The 12,614-nt window shown below is 50.6% G+C and overlaps 1 protein-coding gene across 1 annotated transcript; it reads right to left on the bottom strand.

The window, feature by feature from the left end:
• Positions 1-997: 997 nt before the first annotated feature.
• On the bottom strand, positions 998-12,458 carry LOC308175528 (signal-induced proliferation-associated 1-like protein 3; the record flags this gene model as incomplete). Its single annotated transcript, XM_080551182.1, has 4 exons — positions 998-1,096; positions 2,181-2,787; positions 3,164-3,321; positions 12,355-12,458. Coding segments are annotated over 4 exons (968 nt in total), but the record flags the coding sequence as incomplete, so codon positions are not given.
• Between the last annotated feature and the right edge of the window lie 156 nt (positions 12,459-12,614).

The following is a 12,614-nucleotide window of genomic DNA, read 5'->3' on the forward strand; positions in this document are numbered from 1 at the left end:
CTCCTCCACCTGGCCACAACAACAACAGAGTTAGGGTTAGGAGGCGTACTCCTCCACCTGACCACAACAACAACAGAGTTAGGGTTAGGAGGCGTACTCCTCCACCTGACCACAACAACAACAGAGTTAGGGTTAGGAGGCGTACTCCTCCACCTGACCACAACAACAACAGAGTTAGGGTTAGGAGGCGTACTCCTCCACCTGACCACAACAACAACAGAGTTAGGGTTAGGAGGCGTACTCCTCCACCTGACCACAACAACAACAGAGTTAGGGTTAGGAGGCGTACTCCTCCACCTGACCACAACAACAACAGAGGAGGAGGTGGTGATAAGGAGGAGGAGGTGATAAGGAGGAGGAGGAGGTGGTAGAGGAGGAGGAGGAGGAGGTGATAAGGAGGAGGAGGAGGAGGTGATAAGGAGGAGGAGGAGGAGGTGATAAGGAGGAGGAGGAGGAGGTGATAAGGAGGAGGAGGAGGAGGTGATAAGGAGGAGGAGGAGGTGATAAGGAGGAGGAGGAGGAGGTGATAAGGAGGAGGAGGAGGTGATAAGGAGGAGGAGGAGGTGGAGGTGGTGATAAGGAGGAGGAGGAGGAGGAGGTGATAAGGAGGAGGAGGAGGTGATAAGGAGGAGGAGGAGGTGATAAGGAGGAGGAGGAGGAGGAGGTGATAAGGAGGAGGAGGAGGAGGTGATAAGGAGGAGGAGGAGGAGGAGGTGATAAGGAGGAGGAGGAGGTGATAAGGAGGAGGAGGAGCTGGTGATAAGGAGGAGGAGGTGATAAGGAGGAGGAGGAGGTGATAAGGAGGAGGAGGTGATAAGGAGGAGGAGGAGGTGATAAGGAGGAGGAGGTGATAAGGAGGAGGAGGAGGAGGTGATAAGGAGGAGGAGGAGGAGGTGATAAGGAGGAGGAGGAGGTGATAAGGAGGAGGAGGAGGAGGTGATAAGGAGGAGGAGGAGGAGGAGGAGGTGATAGAGGAGGAGGTGTTAAGGAGGCGTACCTCAGCCACGGTGCCGTCCAGGCGGACATGGAAGCCCAGCTGACCCAGACCGTTCCTCCTCAGAGTCATGTCCACCGTCTCACAGCCCACTGTTAACGCCTAGGGTTATAACACATGTTATTACTACTACATAACTGTTAACGCCTAGGGTTATAACACATGTTATTACTACTACGTAACTGTTAACGCCTAGGGTTATAACACATGTTATTACTACTATGTAACTGTTAACGCCTAGGGTTATAACACATGTTATTACTACTACATAACTGTTAACGCCTAGGGTTATAACACATGTTATTACTACTACATAACTGTTAACGCCTAGGGTTATAACACATGTTATTACTACTATGTAACTGTTAACGCCTAGGGTTATAACACATGTTATTACTACTATGTAACTGTTAACGCCTAGGGTTATAACACATGTTATTACTACTACATAACTGTTAACGCCTAGGGTTATAACACATGTTATTACTACTACGTAACTGTTAACGCCTAGGGTTATAACACATGTTATCACTACTATGTAACTGTTCCTCCTCAGAGTCATGTCCACTGTCAGAGCCTGTTAGGATTATATCATTACTATATATATATATAACTAACCAACCAACCAACCAACCAACTAACTAACCAACCAGCTAACTAACTAACTAACTAACTTTATGCCAACATTAATCATGTTATGCAATTGTCACCTTCCAAAGTGCTTGTCTGGGTTTATACCATATAGTTATAAACACTAGAGGGCGCACTCCCCTAAATGAACTGTGATTCTATGTGGAGCGCCATGCAGTCATCTCTTCATCTTCTGTGACTTACGCTACCCTAACCCTAACCAAACGTTGGGTGATTCAGCGCCACCTGCTGTGCTGGAGTGTCATTTATTAGCAGTAATAATAATAATATTAACAATAATAATAATAATAATAATAATATTAATGTTTATTTGTATACCACTTTTCCTGCAAACGTTGCAGCTCAAAGTGCTTTACTCATTATATAATCATAATTTAATTATTTAGTCAATATTTTAAAAAAGGGTTTTTAGTCTTGACTTGAACATTATGTGCTGAGGTTGCATCTCTAATGTAAACTGGCAGTGAGACACAATCTGGAGCATATATGCTAGCAGAAGGTTTCATGTGTCTGAGACCTCTGCACCCCCCCTCACCTTTAACCTCTGCACCACCTCCCTGAGGTCCTGGGCGCCCCCCTCCTCCACCCTGAGGGCCACGTGGTCGCCCCGCCCGTAGAACACCTTCAGGGCCAGGCGCTCCGGCGACCAGCCGATCACGTCGGCGCAGAAGCAGTTGAACACCACCTCCTTGGTGGCGCAGTCCGCCAGCAGCAGGTACTCTGCCGACAGGCCCAGGGAGCAGGCTATCTCCCCCGCCCCCCCTCCTCCCCCTCCTCCTCCTCCCCCGAAGTCCTGGGCCAGCACCCTCCAGGCCACGGCCCCCGCGGCGCCCAGCTCCGCCCCCTCCCTGGCGCGGCAGCGCTCCCTCCTCTTGGAGGCCAGGGAGATCAGGTTGTTGAGCTTGTTGCCAGTCTGGTCCAGCGGCGTGGAGCTGCTGCAGTGGGCCGCCAGGTCGCGGAGGTACTCCTGCCGCGTGCGCGTGGCCATGGCGTGGAACTTCTCAGACTTGTGGGCGGCGCTCTCGGCGTTGATGACCTTGGCCAGCAGGAAGCGGCGGAACGCTTCCGGGTCGCGGAAGGTCGCCCCGGCAGCGATGGGCGGGCCGAAGGGAGGGACGTCCTGCATACGCGTCACGGCCACACTGAGGGGGGGGGGAGGAGCTTAATAACAACAATACTGAGGGGGGAGGAGCTTAATAACAACAATACTGAGGGGGGAGGAGCTTAATAACAACAATACTGAGGGGGGAGGAGCTTAATAACAACAATACTGAGGGGGGAGGAGCTTAATAACAACAATACTGAGGGGGGAGGAGCTTAATAACAACAATAATAATAATAATAATAATAATAATAATAACAATAACAATAACAATAATAATAATAACTAGACAGGTACAATTCCTGTAGCAGGTATTCTCAGAGCAGGGGGTGTGGCCTATAGCAAGGGGCGGGGCCTACCTGTAGTAGGTGTGGTCAGAGCAGGGGGTGTGGCCTATAGCAAGGGGCGGGGCCTACCTGTAGTAGGCGTGGTCAGAGCCGGGGTTGTGCACGCGCACGATGAGGAAGACGTGTTGGAAGTGAGACCTGATGTTCTGGGGGGTGAAGGGAAGAGCCCCGGGCTCCTGGAAGATGATCGTCACTATGTCGTTACCGATGTGTCTCTTCCTCAGGAGCTGGGAGGGGGGGAGGGGAGGGAGGGGGGGAGGGAGGGAGGGAGGGAGGGAGGGGGGGGAGGGAGGGAGGGGGGGAGGGAGGGAGGGAGGGAGGGGAGGGAGGGAGGGGGGGAGGGAGGGAGGGAGGGGGGGGGGAGGGAGGGGGGGAGGGAGGGAGGGAGGGAGGGGGGGAGGGAGGGGGGAGGGAGGGAGGGAGGGAGGGGGGGAGGGAGGGAGGGAGGGGGGAGGGAGGGGGGGAGGGAGGGAGGGGGGGAGGGAGGGAGGGGGGGAGGGAGGGAGGGGGGGAGGGAGGGGGGGAGGGAGGGAGGGGGGGGAGGGAGGGGGAGGGAGGGAGAGAGGTTATGACCAGCCACTAGTGTTTGTGTCAACGTCAGATGAACTATAGAACAAGCCCACGGCAAAGCACAGAGAAACAGAACGGACAGACAGACAGCACTCAAAAAGAAAGAAAAAAATAACAGAATGGACAGACAGCACTCAGAAATAAAAAAATAAAAAATAACAGAATGGACAGCAAACAGGTTGAACCAACACATGCTTCAGTAAGAGCAGAGCAGGGGGCCGTTCCACTAAAGGTGGCTTAGTATATCGGCGATTGAAATAAATCAGGCGATCAGGCAACTCGGGATTGGAATTCAAGCCTCAGGTGATTCTTCGAACGAGGATCAGGCTTGTGTGATGAGTGTTCACAGAACACCGGCTTACAAATCTTCGATATGGGCGCGTGCACGCAGACATAAAGAGTCCCGAAGAGTCGATCTGTCGAAATGAAGATACTCCACTCTGCAGGGGTACTACATTTGCGCAGCATTCCGAATTATTGATCTTTATGAAGACGGAAAAATAAGATGTAAAATAGTGCAATACTGCCGCAATTAACAAGGCGAGGGAAATGGTTTGGCAAGAAATTGCTGACTGATTAAATGCGTAGGTCATACTAGCCCCAGTTATTGTTATATGTTCATATTTTAATAAATGAATATTACTACTGTGGTGATATCAGCAGGAGGCTACAAACCGTCATATCGTCACGATGGCCTAGTGGTATCGACCGCTGCCATAGGATTTATTCGTCATTTTTAGACAGTGGTTCGAATCCCTCTTCGGACACACTTTTTAGTGCATTTCGTTGTCTGAATCTAATCTAAAATCTCATCTAAAAAAGTATGTAGGCTATAAAATTATGGTGCAGGCTAATTTACAAGAACTGACACGATTACAATGGTGTTTGAAGCCTTTGCATGAAATCTTCGGTTAAATGTAAAAAAAATAATAATAATGACTTAGTCAAGTCTCGAACACGCAAACTTTGGAACTCCAGTCGGCTGCCTTAACCACTGCGCCAGCCAGATCGCTGTGATGACAGCAATGCAAGTTGAGACAATTACCTTTTTTTTTTTACACTCTTTTATTTATTGATCTATCGATCTATCTATCACACTTTCAAAATATCAAGTTATCTATCACACAATCAAACTATCTATCGATCGATCACACTTTCAAAATATCAAATTATCTATCTATCACACAGTCAACCTATCCATCTATCTATCTCGTGTGAAGTGGGAACTAATATTTCCTAAAAGACACTTGAGGAACTGTCGTTCGGGGAAGTAGTTTCCGCCTGTGAGCCTTTTTTGACGCACGCATTACTATAGCCAGTCTTTTAGCCTGCTCGCGACCAGGCTAATTATATCCGACTCAGAAGGAGCTCAACCAAGCAGCGAATTATTTGAGCCACATTGATGGAACCGAACGCAAGCTAACATTATTGCCGATTAGAACTTTATCGAGGCTTAGAAGATAATCTCGCCTAGTGGAACGGGCCACTGGGGACACACAGCCCAGCAAACAACAACGTGGTTGGTTTAGAGGTTTAGAGGGACGGTTAATCTCTCTTGACTGGTTCCTGTTTTTCCAGTTGTTGGCGCTGATCAGAAGGTTCTCTCTGTGCATCTCTGTTACTCAGACTCTACTCACCCTGGTCCCTTCGACACCGGCCAGCAGCCAAACAACCTAACCATCGCATGGAAATGGTAAATGGACTGACTTATGTAGCGCTTTTATCCAAACGCTCTTTTCAACGGCCTCTCATTCACCCATTCACACACACATTCACACACCAATGGCGGCCAAGCTACCATGCAAGGCGCCGGCCCGCTCACTGGGAGCAATTTGGGGTTCAGTGTCTTGCCCGAGGACACCTCAACATGTGGCCAGCCGGGGCTCGAACCGCCGATCTGCCGACCTTGCGATCATTAGACGGAGGCTCTACCTCCTGAGCCACAGCCGCAAAAAAAACAATCGTAATGATCGCATGAACACAACTATCTAGACAGGCCCGCCTCGACAACCAGAAGAACAGGTTCAAGTTAGGTAATATATAATAATATAACTGTCTTACTGCCACGTAATCAACTTGTCAGTCGGCTGTTGGAATGTGGTGTTGTTTCACTCTAGGCCCGGGGTATCAGCCATAGACGGCGGCCCTGGAGCGATTAGGGGTTCAGTGCCTTGCTCAAGGACACATGCAGCTAACCCTAACCCTCCTAAGGCGGGGATTATAACATGTTTGACACCGTTACACAATCCCCAAATGTGGCAGTGGTGTACGGGGTTACCGTGGTTACCGTGGGATTAAACATCACACTTTGAGGAGCCGCAGATTTCATCTCAAATGAAGAGTTTGTGACAGTGGCTGGTGAAACGTGGATCAAAGCTCTACCTCCAAAGCCCTCCCTCCAAAGCCCTACCTCCAAAGCTCTACCTCCAAAGCTCTACCTCCAAAGCCCTCCCTCCAAAGCCCTACCTCCAAAGCTCTACCTCCAAAGCCCTACCTCCAACGCTCTACCTCCAAAGCCCTCCCTCCAAAGCTCTACCTCCAAAGCTCTACCTCCAAAGCTCTACCTCCAAAGCTCTACCTCCAAAGCTCTACCTCCAAAGCTCTACCTCCAAAGCTCTACCTCCAAAGCCCTCCCTCCAAAGCCCTTCCTCCAAAGCTCTCCCTCCAAAGCTCTACCTCCAAAGCTCTACCTCCAAAGCCCTCCCTCCAAAGCCCTCCCTCCAAAGCTCTACCTCCAAAGCCCTCCCTCCAGAGCTCTACCTCCAAAGCCCTCCCTCCAGAGCTCTACCTCCAAAGCCCTCCCTCCAGAGCCCTCCCTCCAAAGCCCTCCCTCCAAAGCCCTCCCTCCAAAGCTCTACCTCCAGAGCCCTCCCTCCAGAGCCCTCCCTCCAAAGCCCTCCCTCCAAAGCTCTACCTCCAAAGCCCTCCCTCCAGAGCTCTACCTCCAAAGCCCTCCCTCCAGAGCTCTACCTCCAAAGCCCTCCCTCCAAAGCCCTCCCTCCAAAGCCCTCCCTCCAAAGCTCTCCCTCCAGAGCCCTCCCTCCAAAGCCCTCCCTCCAAAGCTCTCCCTCCAGAGCTCTACCTCCAGAGCCCTCCCTCCAGAGCCCTCCCTCCAAAGCCCTCCCTCCAAAGCTCTCCCTCCAGAGCTCTACCTCCAGAGCCCTCCCTCCAGAGCCCTCCCTCCAGAGCCCTCCCTCCAGAGCCCTCCCTCCAAAGCCCTCCCTCCAAAGCTCTACCTCCAAAGCCCTCCCTCCAGAGCCCTCCCTCCAAAGCCCTCCCTCCAGAGCCCTCCCTCCAGCCTCTCTGTGAACCTGCTACAACAGCGCAACAAGTCCTCTGGGTTCATAATGAGACTAAACGACTACCGCCCGGTGGCACTCACACCAATCATCATGAAGTGCTTCGAGAAACTAGTCCGGGCCCACATAGTCACACGCCTCCCGCCCAACCTGGATCCATACCAGTTCGCCTACAGAGCCCACAGGTCCACAGAGGACGCCATCGCGACGACTCTCCACTCCACTCTATCCCACCTGGAGAGGGGAAACAGCTACACGAGACTGCTCTTTGTGGACTTCAGCTCCGCCTTCAACACCATCCTTCCAGACAGGCTAGTGACCAAACTACTAGACCTGGGACTATCACACTCTATCTGTGCATGGATCAAGGACTTCCTGTCTGACCGCCCCCAGAGGGTGCGGGTGGGCTCCCACACCTCCACAGCCCTCAGACTCAGCACTGGGTCCCCCCAGGGCTGCGTGCTAAGCCCCATCCTCTACAACCTCTACACCTACGACTTCACCCCCGTCCACCCCAGCAACTCCATCGTAAAGTTTGCAGACGACACCACCGTGGTGGGCTGCATCTCGGGGGGGGACGAGGCGGCGTACAGGGATGAGGTGGAGCAGCTGGGCAAGCTGTGCAAGGTTAACAACCTGCTGCTGAACCAGTCAAAGACCCAGGAAATCATCGTGGACTTCAGGAGGAAAAAATCTGAGGTCCAGCCCCTGCTCGTCGATGGAGGGAGCGTGGAGAGAGTCTCAACCCTCCGATTCCTGGGGGTGCACATACAAGATGACCTGTCCTGGAAGACCAACACAGCAGCCATCAGCAACATGTTTGTCCATGTTTGTCCTGTTGCGTTTGCCGTAGCTGTTTTTCCGGGTTCAGAGCATCGCTGGCGTCCGCGTTGTGACTGACGCTTCTGTTTCCCTGTCCTGTCTTTTTGTGTCCTGTCCTAAAGTGTCTATGGTTTCTTGTTTTCGACGTCTACCTTGTTTTGTGTGCCCGTCTTCCCCCGGAGGTCTCCGCTTTTTATTTTTCTTGTTTTCTTTTCCAAGTATTTTTTCACTTTGTTTTGATTGATTTTTTCGCCGACCTCGCCGACCTCCGCTGCTTTCCCCCCCGCCATCTCCCCGCCATCTCCCGCCTCTCACTGCCTCCACTACCGGACTACAGTATTCACCGCCTCCACTACCGGACTACAGTATTACAGACTACAGTATTCACCGCCTCCACTACCGGACTACAGTATTCACTGCCTCCACTACCGGACTACAGTACTCACCGCCTCCACTACCGGACTACAGTATTCACCGCCTCCACTACCGGACTACAGTACTCACCGCCTCATCGTTCCTGTCCCCCGGCTCTGTGTTGCCGACCGACCCGCTGCGCGCCGCTCTCAGACATCGCTAGCCTGGCCGTGCTGTGCTACTACCCTCGTCCCGGGAGGTAGCCACCACTCCCTCCCCGGTTTGGGGGTTGCCATCTCCGCAGGTGAGTGTCAGTCCTTCCCAACCTTCACTCACTACTGCGGGATTTGGTCGCTGGCATGGCACGGCTAGGCTGGTCGGCCGCGCGGGTTCGGTCCCAGGCTGGCAATACAGATGACAACGGCAACAGCGGCACCGCGCTGTCGCTCTGGTTCACTGCCATGCTTACACGGCTCGCTGCCCACCAACTGCTGGTCGCTCCCAGCCTATCCACTGACCTGCTCCCACCTGTACTCTGGTTTCATCTTCAGCTTGGTTTCGCCCTCCTGCTGCTCCTGTCGTTTTGCCCTGGACTCCCGGCCATCTCACCTGCCCCCCACCTATGTTTACCCCTAGCCTGTGTGCCCCTAGCCTGTGTTTTCCGTATCCCCTATATTGTCAGCGTCTTTGAGCCTCGGAAAAGCGCTATATAAATCCAATGAATTATTATTATTATTATTAAGAAGGCACAACAGCGGCTCTACTTCCTGAGAGTCCTCAGGAAAAACCACATCAGACAGGAGCTGCTTGTGACCTTCTACCGCTGCGCAGTGGAGAGCATCCTCACCTACTGCATCTGCGTGTGGTTCTCCAGCTGCACAGCCGCAGAGAGGAATGCGCTACAGAGAGTCGTGAGATCGGCCCAGAAGATCACCGGCGCCCCCCTCCCCTCTCTGGAAGAGCTGTACAACAAACGCTGCCTCAGGAAGGCCTCCAAGATCTCCAGAGACCCATCCCACCCTGGGAACGAACACTTTGCTCGGCTGCCCTCGGACAGGCGGTTCAGGACCATGTTCGCAAGGACAAATAGACTGAAGCTCAGCTTCTACCCCAGGGCCATTCAGGCCCTGAACACAGCAAAGACCTAGGTTCTAGGCCCTGGACAATCTAGACAATTTGATGGCAGCTGCTAGATTGTAATCAAGTGCAATACTGAAACACAACTGTGAACATTTCAAACCTGCAAACTGCGACACTTTAAATGAATGTGCAATAACACTATGTGCAATATGACAACCCTCGGGTACATAAGGTTCAGAGATAGGAAATGTTAGAATAGGTATAGCATAGCATAGAGTACAGCACAGTGTTTTATTTGTATAGTATAGTATAGTGGACAGTGTACATAGCCTTTATTTATGTAAACCAGCTCTTTTCCCTTCTTGTTTTTAGTTTTTTTTCCTAACACCAGGGGAGCCACCCCTCCCAAATTTCGTTGTTTGGTACCTGTACTATATCAATGACAATAAAGACCATTCATTCATTCATTCATTCATTCATTCATTCATTCATTCATTCATTCATATAACAACAAGTCCTCTGGGTTCATAATGAGACTATAACAAATGAGACTCCATATGGAACACTGCCAAACCTCCCCCAGTACCAAGCACAGAGCACGTTACAGCAGATGAGACCTCCCCCAGTACCAAGCACAGAGCACGTTACAGCAGATGAGACCTCCCCCAGTACCAAGCACAGAGCACGTTACAGCAGATGAGACCTCCCCCAGTACCAAGCACAGAGCACGTTACAGCAGATGAGACCTCCCCCAGTACCAAGCACAGAGCACGTTACAGCAGATGAGAGTTGTGAATCACGTATCCTTCTTCTGAGGAGAAGGTTATGATCGTTTCTAAACAGTCTTGTTCATCTGACGAATCACGTTGTTTACAAAGGGTTGTCATCACTCCCATAGCGTCTTCAACCACACAGACAAACAGTCTTCAGGCCTTTATCATATATACGCATCAACATTACGCAGAAGTTTTCTTTATCATGACGGTATTGAAACGGACACTGTTGCGATGTCAACAACAACAAAAACTGAACCATCACTCCATCACTTAAAGGTACATTCTGCGATCTGACATAAACACAGCATAGCGGGGGGGGTGATCACCAGCACAGACAGTTAACGTAAAGACGAATCACATTCAGCAGACTTTCTGTCACGTGGCCGGAGAGCTGCACCGCTGTGCTCATGTACCGAGGAGGGGATCTGTGTCTGTCTGAAGTTATCCAGAGATAGTTAAGAGATAACCAGAGGGCCTCTCCTACCTGCTGGGGGTAGTTAGGGCGGTGCAGAGAGATATACATAGAGAGAGCAGAGAGATATACATAGAGAGAGCAGAGCAGAGAGATATACATAGAGAGAGCAGAGAGATGTACATAGAGAGAGCAGAGGGATATACATAGAGAGAGCAGAGAGATGTACATAGAGAGAGCAGAGGGATATACATAGAGAGAGCAGAGAGATGTACATAGAGAGAGCAGAGGGATATACATAGAGAGAGCAGAGAGATATACATAGAGAGAGCAGAGAGATATACATAGAGAGAGCAGAGAGATATACATAGAGAGAGCAGAGAGATATACATAGAGAGAGCAGAGAGATATACATAGAGAGAGCAGAGAGATATACATAGAGAGAGCAGAGAGATATACATAGAGAGAGCAGAGAGATATACATAGAGAGAACAGAGAGATGTACATAGAGAGAGCAGAGAGATATACATAGAGAGAGCAGAGAGATGTACATAGAGAGAGCAGAGAGATATACATAGAGAGAGCAGAGAGAGAGATATACATAGAGAGAGCAGAGAGATGTACATAGAGAGAGCAGAGCAGAGAGATATACATAGAGAGAGCAGAGAGATATACATAGAGAGAGCAGAGCAGAGAGATGTACATAGAGAGAGCAGAGAGATATACATAGAGAGAGCAGAGAGATATACATAGAGAGAGCAGAGAGCAGAGAGATGTACATAGAGAGAGCAGAGAGATATACATAGAGAGAGCAGAGAGATGTACATAGAGAGAGCAGAGGGATATACATAGAGAGGCAGAGAGATGTACATAGAGAGAGCAGAGAGATATACATAGAGAGAGCAGAGAGATGTACATAGAGAGAGCAGAGAGATGTACATAGAGAGAGCAGAGAGATGTACATAGAGAGAGCAGAGAGATATACATAGAGAGAACAGAGAGATGTACATAGAGAGAGCAGAGGGATATACATAGAGAGAGGCAGAGCAGAGGGATGTACATAGAGAGAGCAGAGAGATATACATAGAGAGAGCAGAGAGATATACATAGAGAGAGCAGAGAGATGTACATAGAGAGAGCAGAGAGATGTACATAGAGAGAGCAGAGAGATATACATAGAGAGAGCAGAGAGATATACATAGAGAGAGCAGAGAGATATACATAGAGAGAGCAGAGAGATGTACATAGAGAGAGCAGAGCAGAGAGATGTACATAGAGAGAGCAGAGAGATATACATAGAGAGAACAGAGAGATGTACATAGAGAGAGCAGAGAGATGTACATAGAGAGAGCAGAGAGATGTACATAGAGAGAGCAGAGAGATGTACATAGAGAGAGCAGAGAGATGTACATAGAGAGAGCAGAGAGATGTACATAGAGAGAGCAGAGAGATGTACATAGAGAGAGCAGAGAGATATACATAGAGAGAACAGAGAGATGTACATAGAGAGAGCAGAGAGATATACATAGAGAGAGCAGAGAGATATACATAGAGAGAGCAGAGAGATGTACATAGAGAGAGCAGAGAGATATACATAGAGAGAGCAGAGAGATATACATAGAGAGAGCAGAGAGATATACATAGAGAGAGCAGAGAGATGTACATAGAGAGAGCAGAGCAGAGAGATGTACATAGAGAGAGCAGAGAGATGTACATAGAGAGAGCAGAGCAGAGAGATATACATAGAGAGAACAGAGAGATATACATAGAGAGGCAGAGCAGAGAGATGTACATAGAGAGAGCAGAGAGATATACATAGAGAGAGCAGAGAGATGTACATAGAGAGAGCAGAGAGATATACATAGAGGCAGAGCAGAGAGATGTACATAGAGAGAGCAGAGCAGAGAGATGTACATAGAGAGAGGCAGAGCAGAGGGCCTCTCCTACCTGCTGGGGGTTGTTGGGCATGTAGGGCAGCATGGTGGACACATGGAACATCACCTCGTAGCCCTGGTAGGTGGTGTAGAGGGACTGGGTGCCTGTGGAGTCGGCTGGAGGAGGGAGGGGGGGGTAGGAGGGGAGGGAGGGGAGGGAGGGGGAGGGGGGGGGGGAAGGAGGGGAGGGAGGGGGTAGGAGGGGAGGGAGGGGGGGGAAGGAGGGGAGGGAGGGGGGGGGTAGGAGGGGAGGGAGGGGGGGGAAGGAGGGGG

This window comes from Nansenia antarctica (genome assembly GCF_963989245.1).
Source record: "Nansenia antarctica genome assembly, contig: SCAFFOLD_1039, whole genome shotgun sequence".
Taxonomy (NCBI): domain Eukaryota; kingdom Metazoa; phylum Chordata; class Actinopteri; order Argentiniformes; family Microstomatidae; genus Nansenia; species Nansenia antarctica.